Source organism: Ursus arctos, unplaced genomic scaffold (assembly GCF_023065955.2).
Source record: "Ursus arctos isolate Adak ecotype North America unplaced genomic scaffold, UrsArc2.0 scaffold_18, whole genome shotgun sequence".
In the NCBI taxonomy this organism is placed as follows: Eukaryota; Metazoa; Chordata; class Mammalia; order Carnivora; family Ursidae; genus Ursus; species Ursus arctos.
Window position 1 is genome coordinate 11,912,768 of NW_026622852.1, and position 25,315 is coordinate 11,938,082.

General features: G+C 41.8%; 1 protein-coding gene across 2 annotated transcripts in view; it reads left to right on the forward strand.

The window, feature by feature from the left end:
• The window catches only part of SH3GL2 (SH3 domain containing GRB2 like 2, endophilin A1), a 205,331-nt gene extending 180,221 nt beyond the window's left edge, over positions 1 to 25,110 (forward strand). Inside the window, exons 4-9 of one of the 2 annotated variants that reach the window (XM_026506484.4) lie at positions 14,491 to 14,634; positions 15,517 to 15,650; positions 17,699 to 17,857; positions 19,626 to 19,729; positions 21,340 to 21,470; positions 23,530 to 25,110. In XM_026506484.4, coding sequence (XP_026362269.1) covers positions 14,491 to 14,634; positions 15,517 to 15,650; positions 17,699 to 17,857; positions 19,626 to 19,729; positions 21,340 to 21,470; positions 23,530 to 23,729 — 872 coding nt within the window. In that variant the 3' untranslated portion in view covers positions 23,730 to 25,110. The other variant, XM_057313472.1, reaches the window with a different exon arrangement.
• The last annotated feature ends 205 nt before the right edge of the window (positions 25,111 to 25,315 follow it).

Here is a 25,315-nt window from a genome sequence, read left to right on the forward strand (position 1 = left end):
TACGCAAGTAATGAATCATGGAACTTGACATCAAAAACTAGGGATGTACTGTATGGTGACTAACATAATATAATTTAAAAATATTATAAAAAAAATTAAAGAAGATAACATCAGGTGTTCCCCCCCCCCTCTTTTTCCCCTGAGGAAAGAGAACACTCCATCCTCTGCTGTTGCTGTCTTGGCGACCAAACCCCTTAGAAAATACCACTTTTGCCGTGTCTTCAGAGGCTTGGGATCCACATGTCTTCACATTTCACAGAAGCTTTCTAGAAAAAGAACCTCAAGGTTTTTCCAACAAATGTCTGTCAAAACCTCAACACCCACTCATATGAGTGTGCTGCATCCTATCTTAGATACATACATGGAGAACTGTTTCTCTCTGTACTCGACCCACAGAACTCTTTTGACCAATTTTCCTACTCCATCTGGTGTCATACAATTCAGTTCTTTTTTTTTTTTTTTAAGATTATTTATTTATTTATTTATTTGACAGACAGTCAGTGAGAGAGGGAACACAGCAGGGGGAGTGGGAGAGGAAGAAGCAGGCTCCCAGCAGAGGAGCCCGATGTGGGGCTCGATCCCAGAACGCCGGGATCACGCCCTGAGCCGAAGGCAGACGCTTAACGACTGTGCCACCCAGGCGCCCCATACAATTCAGTTCTGACACCATCTACCTGGGGGTAGTGTCTGTTCCCACAAGTTAAGGGCTGAGTCCAATAAGATTGTTCCCACTTTGGATACCAGTCCCAAGGCTGAGCCTCTGGTGCCTCTGACCCCCACCCTGTGGGTTTGATAATTTGCCAGAGTGGCTCACAGAGCTCAGAAAAATACTTATTTAATATTTACAGGTTTATTACAAAGAATTTGACTCAGGAGCAGCTAAGTGGCTGAGTGGAAGGAAGGCACAGGGCAAAGTATAGGAAAGGGGCCTCTAGAATACATTTCTCTTGTTTCAAGCCGCCCAGTTTATGATACGTTGTTACAGCAGCCCTAGGAAACTAATACAAAAAGTAAGAAACTGTTTATTTCAAATTGCTCCCAAGTCTCTACAACACTCACTTTGTGGATCTTTTTAGGTTCAAATAGACAGTTTATCCCACATGACTCTATTAGGCCTCCCCTGGCATAACAGTCACTTGGAAGGACATTAAGACAGGAAGCATGCAGGGCAATGCCATGCATTTTCTTCAAGGGTGGTTCTATCAGCAGTCCATACAGCAGCCATGGGTTATTTTCTGGCTTTCCAAGGGACAACTTGGGTACTAGAGAATGAGAACATAACAGGTTGCAGGGGGAGAAGGGGCTTAGAGGTTCCATGTCCTAAATAAGAATCAGTATCACTAGTATCACTTGTCACTTCTCAGGTCCCAGTAAGGGATATGGCCAGTTACAAGATTCGCTATACTTAAAGAAGCCTAGAATTAGGGCTTGCCACCAGGCACTGATCATTCACTCATAATCCTCCCAGTGTATCAATCAGCAGTGAAATTTACCAAAAGCAGTATTACCTGGTAATAGGTGATATTACACCTTTATCAGGTCTTCAGGGGAGCAGAGCAAGAGAGTTAACTCAAAGTCATTTGTATTCACAGGGAAGGAGAAAGGATTTTAATATTTTATTCATAGTCTTTTGACCATCAAAGTAAACCTAGACTAGAAACTTCTATTAAGTCAATATTATAGCTCCCTTAGATTAAATCTATAGGCAATAGAGGTGGTGGGACAGAGAGGAAGGAGATGAGAATATATAATTTTCTGAACATCCTCTTGTGCCTCCTTTTCCTCTCATACCAACTCTGTTCCTTTTACCGAGATGGGGCCGTCTTGTCCCTGTGCCTAGTGTCATACTAGAGACAGCATTAGATTTTATATCTAAATCCACAAACCCTAAACACTTTTGTCCATAATAATCTGAGAATTCTATATTTGTCTAGTTCAATATAAGTCTTGGTTAACCAACTTTACATACAACAAAGAATTTATCATGTTGGTGATAGCTTTGATTTTACTCAGCATTTCCTCAAATGCCAAGCACAGTGCCACATACTTTAAGAACATAATTTCTCATCCTTACAATAACCCAGCAAGGTAGCTTTGATTTTCTCCAGTCTATAGAAGAGGAAAATAATTTTTTAATTACGCATCACTGGGGAACCCATTGAAGGGTTTTGAGAAGAGTGACCTGATCTGATTTACACTGAAAGGGATTCATACATAGAATAGATTATAGGGGGCAAGAGTGAAAGCAGGGAGACCAGTAGGAGCCTCTTTTAATAACCCAAGTGAGATATGATAGGGGCTCTGACCAGAGTGACAAGTGCTCTGATTCTGGATATGTTTCGAATGCAGCGCTGACAGAATTTACTGGCATATTAGAACTGAGGTATGAGACAAAGAGAGACATCAAAGATGACCATAAGGTTTTGGGCCTGAGCAAGTAGAAGAATGGGTAGAATTAGATTCATGAATACAGGGAATACTGTAGAGTTTAGCTCAAGCATTTGAAATTTAGCATAGAGTTTAGCATAAATTTGAAATGTGTAAACATCCTCATGAAGTTAAGTAGATACTAGAATATATGAGTCTGTAACACAGTGGAAAGGTCTGGGCTGGGGAGAGAAATTCAAGAATCATAAGCCTAGTGACTCAGCTAACTGATTGTCCAGTCCAACAAGAGGTGGAACTCCATTGCCCAAGTGTGCTTGTTCACATCTCCAGAATACCCTTAGGGACATGTTTTATAGTCTGACCTCCTAGATATTCTAAATCAGTAAGATAGAGGTGGAGTCTTCAAATCTGGTTTTAAAATGTTTTCTAAAACATATAGATCAATGGAACAGGAATAAACCCACACCTATATGTTCAATTAATCTATGACAAATGAGGCAAGAATATTCAATGGGAAAAAGATGGTCTCTTCAACAACTGGTGCTGGGAAAATGGGATAGCCAATTGCAAAAGAATGAAACTGGACCACTTTCTTACATCATACACAAAAATAAACTCAAAATAGATTAAAGACCTAAATGTGAGGCCTGAAACCATAAAACAGGCAGTAATTTCTTTGACATTGGGAAGACCTCCTTCCCACTTCCCTACTGTCCCTAATTGATGTTAAAAATCTTTTTTTCCCCAAACCAAAATCTGATTTAATCTGAATTGAAGCCCTTTTAAAGGTCTATATCTGAGATAACTGTCAGAAACCTCTCACAAGAATCATTGTCTACAAAATAAAATCCAAGTTCCTTAGCATAAAACTCAGGGCCTTCAGCATCTGGTTCCAACTTTGTGGCCTCTTCACCTAAGCCACAGGTTTTTTGAAGTTTTCAGATACACCAGCTACTTTCACATGCCTTTGCTCATAGTCTCCAGGGGGCTAGAATGGCCTTTCCCACCACTCTGCCTGTACAGCTTACTTTTTGAGAAAGTCCAGCTCAGGCGTCACCAGTTTCATGAGCCTTCCTAGCCTTACTATTCTAGATGGAATTCACTGCTCTTCTCTGTGATGTGAATACATTAGGACTGTACCCACAGTATGGCCCCGGTCTGCTTCATGTCGCAGTGAGTAGAGTGCTCTCTGACTTTTCAAATAGACAGGAAGCTCATTGAGAGCAGAGGCTGCACCTGGCTTCTCTTAGAGTCTCCCTAGCATAGTCCCTTTCACATAATAGGTGCTTAATAAACACTTGTTATGTTCATTTTATCATAGAAGATGTTTAAAAGATTTTTGGTAAATACTATTTCAGTTAGGCAGTGCAAATCCAGAACTTTTCTGTATCAGGGAATATATAATTGTTTCTGGTGTAACCTATTTATTGACTTTTACTAAATTAACCTTTTGTATCCCCTTAACTAGGGTGTATAGTTTAGCTTAGAAATGCTCTTTTGTCAGGGTAAAGAGAGCCCATATTCTGATTCTGGGAGATTGTGTGATCAGTTTCTTGTCATTTTCACATAAACCAGTTTTTCATGACATAATTTAGAGATGAATTGCTACCCAAAAGCCAGCGGCAGTGAGAGTAAATGGGAAGTAGGATTCCACCCTTCTGCACTTTAAGAAATGGAAGCAAAAGAAATGAAAAACCTTGGCAGCCTCAGAAATCTTAAAATCTAGTCTGTATAAGGGGAATGCCAGCCAGATTGCCATCAGCATGGCTCGCTCTCCCAAATCATCCTGCTAGATCACAAAGTTAGCATGTAATTAGATCTTATCAGCAGGCTCTAGCTCCATTTCACAGCACACTGGGAGGCTGTGGTGCCTTTGAATAGGGAAGTCTTTCCTAGGATTAGAAAAAATAACATATGCAAAAGAATTGAATTTAAAAAATCAAAACTTTTAAATAAAGACATTTGGCCTACAGTTAGTAAGTAAGCACATGCTGTATGTTCAGCCATATGCTAGAATTCAGTAGGACATGTAATCAAGAAACAGACATGCAGCAAAGAAGGTATCATGAGATATGATCAATGTATAAACAGGGCACAGTAGAGATATAAAATAAGGGAAGGGGTCACGTATACTTGGAGGCAGTACAGGTAAAGGGTGATTGAGAAAGACTTTAAAAAAATAAAGTTGGGGGAGGGGTACTTGGTATTATGTTGGGCAGGTGGACCAAGAGAGGGAAGTTCATTCCAGGAAGAGGAACAGATCTAGTAACTTGAAGAAACTGCCAGAAGTTTTCTATGTCTGAAGGCCAGGGTATGCTTTCCCTGAGCTCAGTTTTCTATCTAATAAGAATCACCTTAAGTATAGGAACTTGGAAGAGTTTGTAAGATATCTGTTTCCTTCTTTTTTTTTTCCCCCAACTTTTTATGAATGAACCTGAGACTCAGGTAATTCATAACACAGTCACACAGCAAACTTCTGGGCATATGTGGCACTCATAGAAATAGCCAACATTTATTGAATGTTTATCTTGTGCCAGCATTGTGACATACATTATATCATTTAATCCTTACATCAGCTTAACCCAGTGAGGGGGGAGGTACCATTTTACAGATAAGGAGGCTGAGGGCCAAAATTGCCCAACATGAAACAGAGCCAGAATTTGTACTCAGTCTGACTCCAAAGTCCTTGTCTTAATCCTACTTTGTTAAACTGGCTCCCCTCTCTGGTGTTCTTTTTTTTTTTTTTAATTTTTTATTATGTTATGTTAGTCACCATACAGTACATCCTTAGTTTTTGATGTAGTGTTCCATGATTCATTGTTTGCGTATAACACCCAGTGCTCCATGCAATACGTGCCCTCCTTAATACCCATCACCGGCCTATCCCAATCCCCCACCCCCCTCCCCTCTGAAGCCCTCAGTTTGTTTCCCAGAGTCCATAGTCTCTCGTGGTTCATTCCCCCTTCTTTTTACCCCCTTCATTCTTCCCCTCCTTCTCCTACCAATCTCCCTGCTATTTCTTATGTTCCATAAATGAGTGAAACCTTATGATAATTGTCTTTCTCTGCTTGACTAATTTCACTTAGCATAATCTCCTCCAGTCCCGTCCATGTTGCTGCAAATGTTGGGTAATTGTTCTTTCTGATGGCTGAGTAATATTCCATTGTATATATGGACCACATCTTCTTAATCCATTCATCTGTTGAAGGGCATCTCGGCTCCTTCCACAATGTAGCTATTGTGGACAATGCTGCTATGAACATTGGGGTGCATGTGGCCCTTCTCTTCATTACGTCTGTGTCTTTGGGGTAAATACCCAGTAGGGCAATGGCTGGGTCATAGGGTAGCTCTGTTTTTAACTTTTTGAGGGACCTCCACACTGTTTTCCAAAGTGGCTGTACCAACTTGCATTCCCACCAACAGTGTAAGAGGGATCCCCTTTCTCCACATCCTCTCCAACATTTGTTGTTTCCTGCCTTGTCAATTTTTGCCATTCTAACTGGCATAAGGTGGTATCTCAGTGTGGTTTTGCTTTGAATTTCCCTGATGGCTAATGATGTTAAACATTTTTTCACGTTGTCTGTTAGCCATTTGTATGTCGTCATTGGAAAAGTGTCTGTTCATATCTTCTGCCCATTTTTTGATTTGATTATTTGTTTCTCGTGTATTGAGTTTGAGAAGTTCTTTATAGATCTTGGACACCAGTCTTTTATCTGTAGTGTCATTTGCAAATATCTTCTCCCATTCCGTGGGCTGCCTCTTAGTTTTTTTGATTGTTTCCTTGGCTGTGCAGAAGCTTTTTATCTTGATGAAGTCCCACAAGTTCATCTTTTCTTTTGTTTCTCTTGCCTTTGGAGATGTGGCATGAAGGAAGTTGCTGTGGCCGATGTCAAAGAGGTTGCAGCCTATGTTCTCCTCTATGATTTTGGTGGATTCCTGTCTCACATCGAGGTCTTTTATCCATTTGGAGTTCATCTTTGTGTATGGTGTGAGAGAGTGGTCAAGTTTCATTCGTTTGCATATAGCTGTCCAATTTTCCCAGCACCATTTATTGAAGAGACTGTCTTTTTTCCACTGAATGCTTTTTCCTGCTTTGTCAAAGATTAGTTGCCCATAGAGCCGAGGGTCCATTTCTGGAGTCTCTGTTCTGTTCCATTGGTCTATGTGTCTGTTTTTGTGCCAGTACCATGCTGTCTTTGTGATCACAGCTTTGTAGTATAGCTTGAAATCCGGCAACGTGATGCCCCCAGCTTTGTTTTTCTTTTTCAACATTTCCTTGGTGATTTGGGGTCTTTTCTGGTTCCACACAAATTTTAGGATTGTTTGTTCCAGCTCTTTGAAAAATGTCATTGGTATTTTGATCAGGATGGCATTGAAAATGTAGATTGCTCGGGGTAGCACCCTCTCTGGTGTTCTTTCCACAATTAGCAGCTAACCCCTACCTATTTATTCTCTTTTATGTCTGATTCTGAAAACACAGTTTTACAGAATTGAAATAGTTATAGCCAGTTTTGTTGACTTATTTTCAGGGTTCTGTCCAGGACAGATCATGATTTTTTTGAGTTGAGATATGAGACAATCACACATTGTATGATTCAGGGTTCAAATCAGGAAAGAAAAGTCATTGTGGATATCATGGAATAAGAGATTTACTATAGGAGTTAAAGCTTGTACAGTTATGGGAAGATCTGGGTAAATAAAGGCCAAAAAAGTTGAGTTAAAGGGCCAGAGAAAGATCACTGACCAGCCCTGACCCAGGTGAATGAACTTAGAAAGGAATCTGAAAGGTGGGCCAGTCCAGCTGCTAATGCAGCTGCAAAAGCTATGGAAGGCCGTAGAAGGTTTTGGCTCTTCGAGGTTACTGCCTCTGCATTTGCAACAAACAACTTTGATGGCCCTGGGGTCACTGTTGAGGGGCAGAATTAGCATTCGAGAAGAGGTGGACACAGAATAGGGAAGAGGGAGAACAAGGTGGAACCCATGTGTAGCTCTGCACCCATTTGTTCCCTCCTGTATACTGTGACAGCCTCCAGAATGTTATGACTACTGCTTCCCCTTCACATCCGAAGTCTTGCACAGCCTCTCATTCTACCAATTCTAACTGTGAAGCATGTGGGGAAGGGATTCTGGGAAATGAATTCCCCATACAGTCAAGCGGGCAGTAGAGCACTCCAGCACCCACACTCAGAAAAGAGAACCTGGAAGGGGGAATAAAGGCGTTCCTTCCCCTGTCTCCAGTGCCTGTTGTGTGTCTAGGCTAGTTACTCTTTTTGCTGTTTATCACTGAATACAGATAACAACCTTATGAATGATTATTTTTCAGGAATATACTAGCCCGCAAGATTTTGAGCCTGGATTTTTACCTGTGTTTGTCTGAACCAAAGCCAACGTTTATTTAATGCACTGTGCTGATTTCTGTGAAAGACAAGACCTAATGGCTTTCTTGTTTGTTCATTTGGATTAAGAAATAAAAATTTTAAAAACCAAGAAGTAGAAGGTAGTGAGTTTTCTGAGATTTGACAGTGGTTACCACCCTAGGCCAAATATAAACTGCCTTTTTATGGAGCACAAAACAATGGGACCCCCTTTTTTTGGGAAAAGATCAGCCTTTTATGGTCATCCTAATTTCACTTCTTGCTGTTTAAAGTTGACTAGGTACATTTGCTTCCAGAAATCAACTGGCTGTGGACTCATCAAACCCTTTTCTTTAATGATTTTCTCTTAGCATTTTACTTGTTAATCAGTATATTTTCTTTTCCTGGCCAGTTCTCCTTAAACCAGTTAAGGTATAAAACTTTTTGGTTGAAAGATCCTTGAGGTTAGCACAGTGCCCAGATTGTCAGGATACCATGAGTATTGCTTATCCAGGTCAGCTGCTAAATTAAGTCTCGTAAGAGAAAAGGGAGTGGGAAGTATTTTAAAATTTAGTTTTTTTATAAGGGAAGTAATACATGTACATATTATACAAAATCAAAGAATTTTATAAAGCTTTTTACAAAAAACAGCAGTGCACTTAGAGTTGCATTCTTTCCCCCAATTCCCAGAAACAACAGTTTCGAGATGCTTTTGGCTCTTCTTTTGGTTTTTCTTCTAATTTTGAAACAACATGCTTATGTTGCTCCCTGCTTGGTTTTCCAGTTTTAAGTGTTTTCAGTTTGATTCCCAATTTGGAAGATGAGAATTGTTTGCTCTTTTCTTATCTTCCCATTCTCCCACATCCTTTCCCTTCCTTATCACCAGTATGTTTATGGCATAATTTTTGTTAGATTAGTATTCAGTATTTACATTTTATGCCCTTGTAAACTTGTATAGAGCTGAGACATATAGTGTGATTATATTTCCTTTCTTGTACAACGTTTTTGTTTTTCCTGGAGTTAATAATTGTTTTATTTTTCATTTTCTTTTTTTTTAAGATTTTATTTATTTGAGAGAGAGACCGAAACAGACAGGAAGAGAGCTCGAGTAGGGGGAGAAGCAGAGGGAGAAGCAGACTTCCTGCTGAGCAGGGAGCCAACATGGGGCTCTATCCCAGGACCCCGAGATCTTGACCTGAGCCAAAGGCAGACAGTTAACCAACTGAGCCACCCAGGTGCCCCTATTTTTTATTTTCTTCACTTTTTGTGTACCATTCATTAATTCTTCCCCAAACCCTCTGCCATGCACATGAATTTTCTCTGATTACACTGAAACATGTCAGGTGTTCATTATCTTTGAGATATCTGATGCTGCATTCCATATTGCGTGTTGTCTTAGTTTGAGTTCCCCCAGAAGGAATCCATGAGGCAAGGATTTGAATACAAATGGTTGATTTGGGTGGTGATTTCAGGAAACATCAAGGGAGGTGGGTTAGAGCGGAAGCCAAGGAAGGGTGCATTATAAAGCAAGGCATAGTGGTTGATAACTGTAACTTGATCTCATGGGGGATCATGGTGAGACCATAGCTCCTTTGTAATCATGGCTTCCTATGCTACACATACCTGGTTACGATGTGTAGTATCAGCTACAGTTGCCCCTCTGTGTGTTGCACAATAACCATCTTAAGATCTCCTTTTGTCATCATTTTTACATCTTTCCTTACATTTATACCTTCATTTTGGTAGAATGCCCCTTCCATTAGCTTGGGAAGAAAAATGATCAGAAACCTTCCTTGTGTGTTTGCAAACATCATCATTCTACCTTCATGCTTCATTGGTAATTTGAATATACAATTACATATTATTTTCTCTAAGAAATTTGGAGTTATTGCTCCATTGTTTTCTGAGGAAATTTCTCATGTTCATGACATTCTCATGTTCAGTGACCTTCTAATTCTTGATATTTGCCCCTTCCATTAGCTTGGGAAGAAAAATGATCAGAAACCTTCCTTGTGTGTTTGCAAACATCATCATTCTACCTTCATGCTTCATTGGTAATTTGAATATACAATTACATATTATTTTCTCTAAGAAATTTGGAGTTATTGCTCCATTGTTTTCTGAGGAAATTTCTCATGTTCATGACATTCTCATGTTCAGTGACCTTCTAATTCTTGATATTTGTATATAACCTCTTTTTTTCCTTTCTGAAATGTTTTTGGCACTTTGTTCCCAGTGAAATTTCATATTAATGGTCCTCCTTGTGGACCCATTTAGCCATTGTGCTGGGCATTCAGTGGACCCTTTCAATTTGGAAGCATACATTCATCAGTTCTGAGAAATTAACTTTTAAAAAGAATTTCTTCCCTTTTTGGAACTTTCATTATTCAACCACCAGACCTCTGGACTAATCTTGATTTTATGCTTTCTTCTGATTTTCTATCTCTTTTTTAAAATTTTGTCCTCTTTTTGGGGAGATCTGCTTTAACTCTGTGCTTCTAATGATTTTTTAATTTTGTGTTTTAATTTAATTCATATGTACAGTTAAATTCTATTAATTTCTAAGAGTTCATCTCTGTTTCTTTTTTTATTTCATGGGTAAAGTATCTTAGACACCTGAGAACATTAATGATAGTTATTTTTTCCTCCCTGAATTGTTTGTTTTCTATAATTGCCTTATTTGTTTTAACTCTGTTAAGTTAGAAGCCTTTTTCAAAATCTAGTGACAGTGTCTTTTTCCACTTAGGTGTAGGGTAGTAAAGCTGTGTGGGGGTCAGTGGAGGCTTAAAAACTGTAATGGGTTCTTTCTAGGGTGATCAACCTGGAGTTGTATTGGGTGCTTACAGCTGTCAGTGTCTTTAGGTCTCTTCTGGGTTGGTTGTATTCCTCAGAGAAGAATCTTCTAGTCCCCACCCAGAAGGTACTAACCTGGCCGCCAGTTCACTGGGGGACAAGTAGGGGAGGTGGTCATTGAAATCTCACAATTCACTATGTGGGCTGGCCCTAATGCCCTCTTTTTAATATGGAATCCCACCCTAAGCAGGGTCAGTTATCTTCTCTTCTCTCCTAAAAAAATCTTTTATTTTTCAACAAAAGAAAGCACGTTTTCTAATTCCCATTCTCTGCTATGCTTCAAAAGGCTCTTAGGCACATCAGCCAAAGGATGTGCACAGAGTCAACTAGGGAAACCATTGCCATGATATTCTACTAGTTTTCAAGATAATCTATTCATTCATTTATTCTCCCTTCAGTGGACATGTGTTGAATACCCACTGTGTGTACAACTTTACGCTAACCCTGTGTGGGAGATGCACAGATCAGCATACCAGGATCCTGCTCTCATGGACCAGGGGAGGGATTGCTATTGAGAAGCTGTTTTAGCAGTAAACCCAATGGGTGGGACTTGAGCTAGGATAGTGAAGCTGGGACAGTAAAGATGGGGGTGTCGCCTGAGAGATTGTAAAAATTTCTGAGAAAAGTAAAGTGGTGGAAAGGAAAAAATAGTTTGAAGGAAAAGTCGCCTGAGAGATTGTAAAAATTTCTGAGAAAAGTAAAGTGGTGGAAAGGAAAAAATAGTTTGAAGGAAATGACACCATTTTATAGGAATTCTAATGTCTAAAATTTTTATTTTCCAGGCTTATTTTCTGTTTCTTAAAATACAGCTTTAAAAAATCATTTAAAAACAATTAGGTTACATTTGAAGATGATGAATTCAGAGGTCTGATAATTGCTTTTAAGAACACAGAAGTTTTACTAATCTAAGATTCTTGATAAATATTTAATGAGTGTGTGAATGAATCTAAAAGCCAGCCTCTTCATAAGATGAAAAAATAATATGTGGATTAATAGACTTTTGAGACGATTTGAGGAAATAGATAAACGAATAGATACGGTTTTCTTCCTCCTTCTCTTGAAAATGTAGAACATATCCAAGATGTTCTTAAATGATCAGTAGAAGAATAAAGCTTTTTATAATTAACCAACATTGAAAATGAGTCAGCCACAGTATATTCAACCCTTTCAATGACTTCTGGTAATTACTTACCACAAGATGACTTTTAACAGAACCAAGATATAAACACAAATCAATACCAACTTTTGTAAAAGAAGTTAAGTCTTTGGAGTGTGAAATAGTCAAAACAGGATTGAAAGGGGTTAACCACCATGTGTGTTTTCAGTACTCTTATTTGGTCTCCGTTTATCTTCTTTCCTTCTAGTCATTCTGTAATTCTTACTGTCTGGCATTTGCTTATTTCACTTTTATTTGTGCTTTTCTTAGTTCTTCTCCGTGTTCCCCCAGTATCTTGTGCAAATTAGCTATCGTTGCATTTGTGTTGGTTGCCATGGTCTATTTATCTGACGCCTCACTCTACTGTGAGCACACTGAAGACAAGGACTGTGTCTTTTCTGGATCTCTGATATGACTTATTTTAGAAAAGGCTTTGAAAATATGCTCTAATAATATTGTTCCCTTGAAGATGTGCAACCATATGGCATTTTCAATTTTCGAAATTTAACGTGTATTATATATACTTTTCTCTGAAAAGCAGAGTAAAGAAAATGTGAATTATACATATATTTTTTTCAGTTGCCACCAGGCTTTGCATATGCTGTTAGCCCAGCTAACTGCTACTCACTATGTGATTCTAAACTTGAAGACACTTCCCTCCTGTATCCTTCTTTGCAGTGCCCCACCCCCACAGACTGGGATGATGCTATCCTTCTGTAACTTGCTATAATCCCCCAGCATGGCACTAAGTATATACACTTCATTCTAATTGCTTTTTTAAAAAATAGATGCCACCCTTAGTTCACTGTGAACTTCCTAAAGGCAGGCAGCATAGCTGCATGGGAGGGCCAGGAGGGACCCTCTCACGATAACTCTCCTCATCTCCAGTTTCCACCTTGGAAGCCCAAATTTAAATAAAAGTCTATTTGTGACATATGGAAGTGTTAAATTACTACATTGTACTCCTGAAACTAACAATACGCTGTATGTCAAATAATTGGAATTAAAATAAAAACTTAAAAAAAATACAGAATATTTGGAGCCCACAAATCCCACCTTGCCTCAGCTTGATGGATGGCTGCCATGTCTACTTTCACCCTAGCATAAATCTGGGGTTTTATTCTCTTGAGAGGTCTCTGAACAGCAGGATACTAGGCATGTACCCTAACCCTAACCCTAATCCTAACCCCTAAGCCCTAACACTAACCCTCTGCAGAATCCTGAACTGCAGGATTCCAGACGTATAGCCTCACCCTGGCCCTAACCCTAACCCAAGATCTGAGGAAAAAGAAAAAAGAAGAAGAAGAAGATGCAGTGTGTGTGTGTGTGTGTGTGTGTGTGTGTGTGTGTGTGTATGCAATGGAATATTACTCAGCCATAAAAAGAATGAAATCTTGCCATTTGCAATGACATGGATAGAGCTAGAGAATGTTATGCAAAGCAAAATAAGTCAGAGGAAGACAAATACCATATGATTTCACTCATATGTGGAATTTAAGAAAAAAACCCAAATGAGCAAAGGGGAAAAAAAGAGGGAGGCAAACCAAGAAACAGACTCTTAACTATAGAGAACAAACTGATGGTGACCAGGGTGGGGGTTGGGGGGTTGGGGGGCTGGGTAGGAGGATGGGTGGGCTAGGTTATGGGGATTGAAGAGTGCCATTGTGATGTGCACCAGGTGTTATAGAGAACTGTTGAATCACTATATTGTACACCTGAAACTAATATAACATGATGTTAACTAATGGGAATTTAAATAAAAACTTAAAAAAAAAAGGCCTATTTGAAACAAATGTTCAAGATTCACTATTAGCCACCGAGTGCTGGAAGTACATTTGCTGTGATTCTGTCAGGGTTTCCGTGCCATTGGGTCCTGGGCAAGTCCTGGGCTGATGTACAGCCCCAACTCTAATTATGAGCCTGAGGAAACCTAGTACCCGAGTGTCAGGACATTCTCCTTCACAGAGTGTTATTAGCAAAGCTTTTTCTCCCATTAAAACTGGAATTGCTTTCTAAGCATCTCCTTTTGTCGAAACAAAAGCAAAAAAGAAATCGAAGTGCTGTCTTTGTGGCATAAAATGAATTCTCAGAAGCCATTATGTGCTAGGGAAGTGATTAAGCCTTTTTAATGAACACAATATTTCTGTTCTTCATGGGTCTGTTTACCATCAGAATCTTAGCTGAGCAGTGATTTTGAAAATAGGGGTGTACATGAAACTTGGCATAAGGCTCTCACATTGCAAGAATTAACAATTTCCCACTTCTGTCCGTAGATTCCTAGAATTGAAACATAAAACTGGAATCCTAAAACTTAGAGAATACATAATTCAGGGGTTTTGAAAATGCTTTCCGTGGGGCCTCCCAGCTCCACAGACGTACTGCCAGGGCCACTGCAATGAAGAGAGGATCGGAAGGGTGCACAGGAAAATGGGGAAGAGCACGTGACAGTGGGTGGGATCTCCCCCCAGAAGAGCTTTGCCTTTTCTGTTAAGTTCCTCATAAGATATTGAGAGAAAGGGAAAGTTCAGTGATGAAAGAAAAAATGTCTGTGTATATCTGTCTATGGGCCACCCCCCCCCCCCATACTACAGATGAAGACACTGAAGCTGGGATGGAGAAGAGGTCATTGTCCGTCGCTGAGCTGGTTTCTGGACCAGTTAGGGCCCGATTCTCCATCCAGCCCCGTCGCCACTGTATCACGTAGCCTGACGTGAAAGTGATTGTTCTGTCTGCCTCCAGCTTCCAGAGCTAAACTCAGCATGATCAACACCATGTCAAAAATCCGCGGCCAGGAGAAGGGGCCAGGCTATCCGCAGGCAGAGGCGCTGCTGGCGGAGGCCATGCTCAAGTTCGGAAGAGAGCTTGGAGATGACTGCAACTTCGGTAATGAGTGCTCTCTCGCGTGTCCGTTCTTTCATTTGTCCACGGGGATTTCGTGCCAGTAAGAGACTCTGCAGGACATGATTCCAACCATTTTATATTTTGGTTCTCAGTTTTATGTCTTAGAGACACAGGCCAAAAGTTTGTCTTCAGAGTTGTTTCATCAGTTTTAGTGTGATTTGTTGTAGTTTTGTTTACTTACTTTTTCCCCAATGAGATCCCAGTCTTTACAGTAGCCGATGGACATATCCAGATGCCTGGAAACTACTGTGCAGTGTACCCGGCATAACTGAATATTGAGGCAGAGAGAACAGTCAGCATGATTTAACACCCTGCCCCATGAGCTTTGTCTTCAGTCTCTGCTCTTGTGTATATGGTACCCAGTTCTGTGGCCCTGGGTGAATTCCTTCACCTCTCTCTCCTCCGACACTCAGTCACCATACAAAAAACACTTCTGTTTCACTCCTTTGTGATGGGAGGTCTCAGCTAGTGACTGTCCTTCCTGTTTGAACCCTGCTCTCTGTTCCTAGTATTTGCTTTTGCTAAATGCATTGGCCTTAAATGGGTTCCCATCTGGAGAAAGCCAGTAATGACAAGGGAGGGCAGGGAGCTTCCCCAATTGCTTTTTAAAGGACAAGCAATATTTTATGTTCTTCATAATAAGGGATACCATCCCCTTGGTAGCATTGTCTCTGTTATACTGTATGAACCGTCTTAGGTAGAAAATACAGTGTTCTCTGGAAGGCATTATGTATTTCCCTTCATCTTGGCTGTCTTCACAAGGCAGGCAGTAGTCCCTGGGTTTTCACCTGTGGTGGCCCGATTACTGCATGTACATTTCACCTTTGTCCTTTAACATACAAGAGACTCATTCTTCCCTTGCAGGCCCAGCACTTGGTGAGGTGGGGGAGGCCATGCGGGAGCTCTCGGAGGTGAAAGACTCTCTGGACATGGAAGTGAAGCAGAACTTCATTGACCCCCTTCAGAACCTTCATGACAAAGATCTGAGAGAAATTCAGGTATCTGCAACTGGTCCTTTGGGAAGTGAGTGGTTTGGATATACAGATGTAGGTGCCCTTTTTCCCCTCAGAAAACTTTTTTTTAAGCTTATCATGTGTGGTGAGGTTTGAATTACAAAATAACCCAGCAAGATAAATTGAGAGAAACCAGCAATGCAACACTGTATCCCACTATTATGACTGTGCCACTTACGATATTACATTTGACTTCTTCGCATTCAGTTTTCAGGTTATCAACCTTTTTTTCTCCAGAAGAATAATATCCTTCCCTGGTACTACCCAGTTTGAAGAATTATGGCTTCCTGGGCTGATTTCACCCTCTGAAAGCCTAGCTGTATCAGTTGTTAGCTTAGGTAAATTGTTATACTATCACCCTATAAACAGGTGTTTTCATATTTTCATAGCAGTTGTTAGGACTGAGGGAGAATTACCATCTTCTTTATAAAACACGTAGAGCTGTTCCAAAGAAATAAAGTTCAACTGGCTTTACCTCCAACTAGGTGTGTAGTGTTTTCTCATTCATTCCTTTGACAAATATTTGTTGAACCCCTCTGAAATTTCACTTTATTGTAACATGGTCATCCACAATGTGTAGTCCCCTAAATCTCTTTATTCTAGCCTGAGTCTCCTTCTTCCTATCACTTGCTCAAGATTAGAGTAGTAAGTGGCAGACTCACTCTTCATCTACAATATTAATCCTGACTCTAATACTCTACCCTACAGTTGACTATAAGTTAAAATGTGTTATAAGAATATCCCTTCCAAAGGAACAAACATTTAGCCTGGATCGGGGCATGGTTGGGAGGCAGGGTGTACCATGGGAGGGAAGGTCTAAGATATTTTCTTCCTCTTTTTCTTCTCATTTCTTTACTACTCCCAAATCTGTTTTCATCTCCCTCCCTTTCTTTCCATGCATGCCCAGGATCAGGGAAATCTAGTGTTTTCTCCCACCCATTAGTAATGGAATAGTATAGCCCTTAGAATAAAAAATAATAATTTTTAGCTTTGGGAAATGCCTTTCCCACTTTGTCACTAGAGGATTGGGCAGAGGCTGGGTGGCCAGGCAGTGGGGAGGATGCGAGAAGGGATTGAAGAACACTATGGGGCATTACACCCCATCTAGCATCCCTTCTGAGTTAGACTTTTTCCACTGAGTTTCATCATCTACCAAATGGTAAACTTAAACTTATCAGTGGTACCCGGAAAGCTGTGTCAATCAACAAGGGTAAGTGTTACGATATAGATTCCTGCGGGCACCTGGGTGGCTCAGTTGGTTAAGTGTCTGCCTTCAGCTCAGGTCATGATCTCAGGACCCTGGGATCAAGCTCCACATTGGGCTCCCTGCTCTGCGGGGAGCCTGCTTCACCCTCTCCCTCTATCTGCCACTCCACCTGCTTGTGCTGTCTCTCTCTGACAAATCAATCTTTAAAAAAAAGAAAGAAAAAAAAAAGATATCGATTCCTGGACCTTGGCCCTGGATATTTTAATACAGGTGATCAGTAATCCATATTTCTGCAACTTAAGTGATTCTCACAGACTGGTTTCCTCAAACATAAGCCCTTTCCAGCATTAGAGTGCTAGGACTCAAAAAGCGAAAATGCCAGTCTTTCCCACTTCTTTTCAAGGAAAGTGTTTTTCCCCTACTTTCTCGTGAGACACCATTTCTTTTGAAGATGGGGATTTGTGGGTTTTATGTACCAGTGCTTTCCATGTGGGTGGCCATATGCACACATTCCCAGTTCTTTAACGGGACAGAAAGACATATTCCAGCTTGGCTTTGGCCCAGCAAAGGCAGAAAATAAAGGGCACTGGTAATTCCCAAAATTTCTCTCTTGCTCTTAATTATTTTTAAAGATGCTTCTCCACATTTAGCCTTTGGAAGCATTTGCCCCACTGTTGCAGAGTTTTTTATTCTTTTGGTGATGTGATATTTTAGAACTTAGCCTGTCTTATCTTGGAAGCTAAATAGGCATGACGGAGAAGTGAGCTATAAGTAGGCCTTTTCCATGAATGCTTTCAAAGCATATTCCTGCCCTGGACTTTTCCAGCATCATCTTAAGAAGTTGGAGGGTCGACGCCTGGACTTTGATTATAAGAAGAAACGACAAGGCAAGATTCCTGATGAAGAGCTCCGTCAGGCTCTGGAGAAATTCGATGAATCTAAAGAAATTGCTGAGTCAAGCATGTTCAATCTCTTGGAGATGGATGTGAGTGCCTCTTCTGTGGTTTCCAATTTAATCTTGTTATTGAGGTTTAAGATTATGTTAAAGGGTTGTTTAATTTAAAATCTTCATATCTAACTCTACTATGTGGTAAGAACTTTGGTAGATAGTTATTTCTTTAAAATAATTTGAAATAATAAAGTAGATCAAGAAATGGTAAGGGTTTTTTTTCCTGTATTTCCATGGTTTAATTTAGTGAGATATTTGTCTTAATAATCTTAAAGAATTACCAATAGTGAGAAGATGAAGAATGTTTCTGATGGTCCATGTAGAAGTCCAGTAGCTTGAAATACTTTGTCAAAATATAGGGCAGATTGACTTAATACTATAAAAGAATATCGCCTAAAATGCATTTAGAATTGAGGGTTCAGTATGGGTTAAGATGTTCTATATTTTGAAGTAAAGGTGATATTTTCTTTCAAAAACTAATTTCAATTGAGATTGATGATTGTAGCATAGATACTGTATTTGGGGTAATGTAGTTTAAAAGCTGCTTTTACATTTCCAGTGCACCAAATTATTATTATTATTATTATTATTATTATTATTATTATTATTAATTTTAGAGAGAGGGAGAGAGAAGAGGGAGGGGAGGAGAGGGAGAAAGAAAGGATCTTAAGTAGGCTCTATGCCCAGTGTGGAGCCCAACATGAGGCTGCATCTTATGATCCTGAGAGCATGACATGAGCCAGAAATCAAGAGCCAGATGCTTAACTGACTGAGCCACCCAGGCACCATGCCCAGTGTGCTAAATTATTAGTCATGACTTTAGAAGTTATATTCTGTAGAGTTCTTTCAGTCTTGTAGTCATGAGGACTTCCGACCACTCATGTAATAAAAAGCCTGCTAACCGGTTTTCAAGTTCTTGCTCACTCCCGCCTCTGGCCCTATCAGTTGCTGACCAACTTCTTCCAAGGTGTTTACAGAGCCTTTACGTGCTTATGACTTAACTGCTTTGCCCTGACTGGTGACAGGGGAGGCGTGTTGAACATATCTGGACTTTCCTACCACCCAGAGACAGTGTAGGTTGGTGTTTCTGTAGAACAGAACTGGTGTCCCACCTGCCTACCGAAGAGGAATGCTATAGGCACGGGGGTGACCTGAATGACAGTGCTCCTTCCCTGCACCCAGGGCCCCATTCCATCCCCAAAACTCCTGGGACGCCTTTGCTGACTTGGAGGACGATATTCAGCGAGATCACAACCCGAGACACAAAATGAAGAGTACCTAAGGATGTCTGGAATACTAGGGCTGAAATGAACCCAAGATGTCACTTGACCCAACCCCTTTACGTTACAGATGAAGCTGAGAGATGACAAACGATTTTCCATCCTACCACCCTGCTTCCATGCTGCCTCATGTGAAAAATCAATATTCACATTTTTATTAACACAAATGTATTAACAGCATGGAAAACATGGGGAGCGAAGACTCCTTTGGTCAATGTCTCTTTTTCCTATAAGAAATCAATAAAATTAGCCAAATCCTACCTGAAATTTGGTAGCTAAGAATGAGATGGTTCAGTGAGAAGTGTGTGATCTTTAGAAGGATTCCTGATAAAGTGGCTTCTCCTCATGGTACTGGAATTTCCAAGCATACAGATGCTTTTATCCTTAACTGGTGCGGGACCTACAGAATCTCCAAACACTGGGCTGTGTGTCAGGGGCAGCTCTGTCATGTGTGCCGGGGTAGTAGGAGTCGTTTAGGGACGGTGATCTGGTAACTGAGGTGTGATCCCCCCATTGGCCTGCAGATCGAACAGGTGAGCCAGCTGTCTGCACTCGTCCAGGCCCAGCTGGAGTACCACAAGCAGGCCGTGCAGATCCTGCAGCAAGTCACCGTCAGACTGGAAGAAAGGTATCTCACAGTTCCTGAATTTTATCTTCCCATTTTCTTCCTCTGAAAGGATGGGTAAAGAAATCGAAGTAATAAGAATACATTCAAAGAAAAACTTCTGCCAAAATTCCTGCCGATCTTACCTAGGCACCTTGTGGATCGTTCGTTTTGATTTTCTTGTGTCTTGTGCTTTGTCTTCCTTTGTTCCATGGACTCTAATCTTGTGTTGATGAGAGGTCAGTACTTGGGTTGTATGTTGGCTGCCACAGATGGGAAACCAGGATGCCACCAAGGATAACGGCTGTGGTTTGCTGAGCAGGTGTCCTGTGTGGGTACTGAAGCCATATCATCATCAGTCTGCTGACAGCCCTGTAGCCTAAGTTTGCTCAGCCTCACCTACAGGCGGAAAGCCCAGGCAGATAAAGTAACTCGCCCCAGCTCACACAGCGGTGCAGCGGGGGTTTGCTGGGCAAGCAGAACCTACCTGAAAGCCTGTATCTTGTCACAGCATTTCTCTGAATGATGAGCAAGTCCTCCGCCGTCAGAGAGACAGCTTCCCTATACCTGTCCCTCCTCCTCAGGTGCACCCCACTGCCGGACAGAGGTCATTTTCTTTGTGCCCAGGTCTCCCTGGAGTTGCAGGGCACAGCCCGACAGCTGGAGGCAGAGGCCGTGCACTGCCATATGTGTCACTCTGCCCATCTTTCCTCAGTGCCCCCTTGTGGGAATGTGTCACACTCTGGAGCCTCTGGACACATTTCAAACCATGTGCTTCAACATATTTAAGAAATATTGTGTGTCTTTGACATCTGTTGAGCACAAAGGGCCATTTGCCATTTTTTTTCCCCGCTGATATATGTTCAAAGTCAGGACCGTTCTCTAATCACCATACCTTAAACTCTCCCCACCCTTGCACGTCTGCTGTACACGCTGCTTCATGAACACTTGAGACTGTGGAAAATACTTAGGCATGTGGGGAAGACATTAATTGGCCATACCTTTCCACTCTCCTCTTGTCTTCCCTCATTTCTTTCCTGCTTCTTGTGTCTCAAACCGCTCACTGGTCTCAGGGCACACGGTATTTTCTCCTTCCAGACCTTCTCAAACTCTTAAATTCTTTCTTCTGGAAAAGACTGTTCATCTGGAAATGACTCTTAGCTGTTTTCTCTCCTTGCATAAGCCTTCCCGTGGACAGGAGGACTCCTGCCTGCTCCCATGCCCGTGTTCCTGTAGCATTCTGTGTCTCTCCATAACAACACTCACTGCCATTTCTGGTCCTCAGGAGTTTACGTTCTGTCTCCCTTACCAACCATCAGCTGCTTGAGGGCAAGAACTGTGTCATACTCATCTTTGTGTTCCCAGCACCTACCAGAGTGCACATTTGCAAAGTGAGCTCTGAATAAATGAGGGAGGAAGTGAGGGATTGAGAGACAGGCCGAAGATGGTGAGGGTGGGACCACAGAAGGACATCGCGGAAAGCAGAGACATACACAGAGAAGAAGCCTACAGAGGTTTTTTTTTGAGATTTCACCTGCTCCATGTTAGTAGCCTTCCTGGATGTTACCGCTTTTCTTTTTGCTTCTTAATTGGCTCCATATTCTTATTCCGCCTCCTTTTTCTTTTTAATGCAGAATAAGACAAGCTTCATCTCAGCCTAGAAGGGAATATCAGCCTAAACCACGAATGAGCCTGGAGTTTACAACTGGAGACAGTACTCAGCCCAACGGGGGCCTCTCCCACACGGGCACACCCAAACCTGCAGGTAAGGAGCTGAGACCGCAGACCACCATGACACAGGCCTTGGACACACCCTGTTGACACTTCCTCAGAAATTCGAGGCGCAACCCAGTCTGGCTGCACAAGAACTCTACCTTGATACATTTCTTGCAGGATGGTTTTGTCAGGTAGAAACTCTTTTAGAACACTCCTTCCTTCCTTTCTCATTGATCATTTCTTTCCCTCCTTTTCCCTCTTCTCTCCTCCAGAAAACTTCCTTTGTATGTCCCTTTTTCTCCCACTGTCCATCATCAGCACACATAGTCATCTGCTAAGTAACACATTTGACTTCGTCCTTCCTTTGTGGTGTTAAGTCACCATAACGCGTCAGTTTGGTGCCGGGAGCGCCATCTTTCTTTCTGTTTTCCCTTCTGTGTTCCAGCACGCATGAGGGTGAACGCCCCGGCAGGGCGCGCACAGACACTCACATATAACCCACAGCAGCAGCTCCAGCAGCATGTCCGGCTGGCGTTCTTGTCACCGGAGCATATGGGTGAATGTGTTTGTAGATGAATGTAATTCAGATCTCAACAGCAGCTAGCTTTCCCTCTTCCACCTTCAACCAACTCATTATGCCCTGGTAACTGAGGTTGGTATAGTAAAAGCTGAAATTTCTTTTCTATCAAGAATATTGATGTATACCCAATAATATGTGCTTTTAGTTGGCACCATTGCTCTCCACCCCCTATACACAGATTAGGTAAAAGCCTGTGCTTGAAACATTTTCAACCTTAACCGTTTGCTTGGGTGAAGAAGTGGAAACGATCTTACACTGGGTACAGACTTCCAAGAAACGCAATGTCTCTTTTCCCTGGAGTCCAGTGCTTGATGTTCTGTAGCAGGAAAGGTTTTATGAGGTGCTCTCGGGAGACAGGGAAAGAAAAAAGTAAGGTCTGTGGTGACAGTTGGCGCTGTCTGCCCTTTGTGCTCACCTCGCTGCTCGGAGCCCCCGGAGTAGGATATACACAGCAGCGGCTCTTTGAAGTTAGCTGGCTGCAAAGACTAGTCACTAGTTGTGATGAGTTCGCTTCTTCCTATTCAGAAACCAACCACATACTTCACTCTTCTTGGGAGACTTGTTCATTTTGTGCTTTCTGAAGGTAAAACAACAGATGGCATTATTCCCCTTTAAAGTCATGCGGGTGACACAGAGGCCGTATGCACGCATCGGAGTTTACGCGCCCATGTGGATGCGTCCTGTATTAAATATAGATGGTCATCTAAAACAGATCACTTTTCAGATACAATTCTGTTCATTATTTTACTCAAGGCAGACAGAGTATGTTATTTTTTGTATGCCAGAACACCCAAGTACTCATCCTTACATATGCAACAGTTTACCAAGGGTAAGTTATATAATTTTTACACAATCTCGCTTAATAGCCACAATAGTAGTGTGGAGTAGGCTCTGTTAGGTCTAATGCTAAGCAAGGAAACTGAAAGGGAAGTGCCTTGTGCAAGGTCATTCCGAATATGAACTTGAACCCAGCGTCTTATATTGTTTTGTTTTTACCACATTACAGCAGTTTTCCAGAGGTTGGAGTATTTATCTTTACAAAGTTAGAACTGTACTGTTATTCTGAGTTTGCCAAGCATTGTCCATGTAATGAACTTGACTCTTTCATATGTACAGAGATTTTAAAATGCTAACGTGGAAAGGATTCTGACCATATTCTATTAACCTAAATCTCATTAAAACTCCATAAGTCACTGGGTCTCCCATCTCTGGACATTGTCAGGAAGGCAATCCTCAGTGGACGGTGTTGCATGTGTCACAAGCATAGATGAGGCCGTTTTTCATACTGGAAATGGAAGCAGGCATCCAACAACTTCCGGGAATCTGAGAAAACTTCTGAAGACTGGTGAAGGGCAGATGCCACGCAGCGGACTGGGCACTAGCCACGAGAGGAAGCTTCAGCAGGAAAGAGGAGTGAGGGAGGAAGCAAGGGGGACAGCAGGCCGGGCAGGTTAAGCAGGTGGTGGTAGGTATGTGAGTTAAATACCCCCTGTCTTTCTGTGTTCTTCTCTTCTGCTTTCACTTCCAGGTGCCCCAATGGATCAGCCTTGCTGCCGAGCTCTGTACGACTTTGAACCTGAAAATGAAGGGGAGTTGGGTTTTAAAGAGGGTGATATCATCACACTCACTAACCAAATTGATGAGAACTGGTATGAGGGGATGCTTCATGGCCAGTCAGGCTTCTTCCCCATCAACTATGTGGAGATTCTGGTTGCCCTGCCCCACTAGGATGTTAGGCTGGCAGGCTTACCTCCTCTTGACCCAGATAGTTAAGTTTAACCACTGCTTTGGTAATGCTGCTTACAACACATCCCAAATGCAGGCCGCAGTGGTCCAAGTCATCAAGCCCCACCAAGTATCTTTGGTTGACTTGTGTGATCCCACAAGAGTCATGGTGATGGGTGGTATCTTCTTAGGCTGGCGGGCATGGCATGTGCTTTTTAAACACCATCTGAGGCCAGCCAGTAGTCACTGAACTGCTGTTTACACGGTTCTCAGGAGGCTGTGGCTTCTTAGAATATGACCATGAGCCACATTACAGTAAAACCATCCTACTGAAGATACTATCTATCACCCGGGGGCCATCTCAAGGTCTCAGGTTCTCCATTTCAATAGGAGATAGGTCTTGCTTTCCCATTGTCCCCTCCCAGATATGTCAGTCACAGAATTGTGGAAGAAAGCCTCCCTCACCAGCAACTTGTCGTGGGGTCTGAATGAGTCAGTCCCTTGATGCTATCGGTAGGAAAGTGTTGAATGTGAGTTAAAAACCTTTTCTGACAATAGTCACTTTTGTTCCTCCCAATTATGCCTATTTCTGAGGGACAGCCAGTTTTCTTCCCTCCCTGCTCATAAAGCCAGAGGGGAGCTCCCGCTGTATTTCTAAGTAAGACAGTTAGCAGTCAGCCCGTGGTAGGAGGGGCTGAAGAGAAGAGATCCTCCATTATAAGGAAATGGGAAAACATCTGGTTTCCAAGCTTCAGTTTCTTGCCGCAGAGAAACCACGTATGTATTTAGGCCATTTCTGAAGGTACAGGGACGAGGGAACAAATATCTTCACTTCAGTTTTATTTATGAATTACGGGCTTCATGAGTCCATTTGGCACAGAGACACAAAGAGAAAAACATCAGAAACCATTTTTCCACTAGTTCCTAGACCAAGACACAGTACCCGTCTTTCCTTTCCGCTTCCACCTTGTGTTCTTTGAGCATCATTTGTGCAGATTCTGCCCTCAATGAGGACCAAATAAAGATGATTTTGTGCTTAGCAGTTTAAGATGTATGGCTGCACATGCGGAAGTGTTTCCCACCTCGGTCATTACTTTTATTTCCGTCCCTTCTATCCCACTTTCTTGTGTGTACAGCGCTGTGTGTAAGCTTATGAGTGGCTTTTTGTTTCTGGGGGTTTTGGTATCAGTCACGAAGTCCTGTTAGGTGTGCAGAGTTCTATTTATCTAGCCGTACAGATTCCTTCAGAGGGTGACGTGCTGCTTCGGATGAGCTGCCTGCGGTAGTGGGTCATGTGGAGTGAAGGCAAATCTTACTGCTTCATGTATAAACCTCTTACCACAGGAAGCATCGCCGTTTCCAATAAATATTGCTGAAGACACAACCAAACGCTCTGGTCCTTTATTTTGTGTCAGTTTTGGCGGGGGAGGGGTCTCACTTCAGTCTCCGTGGTCTCCTGATGCAGCCAAACCTGGTTCCGACATCAGATGTCCCTCTCTGGCAGCAAGGGAAGTTTCGTTAGCAAAAAGTCAACGAGCCTGGACACTGGAAACTTGCTGGTAATCCAAGGAAGAAGGGAACTGGGGAGA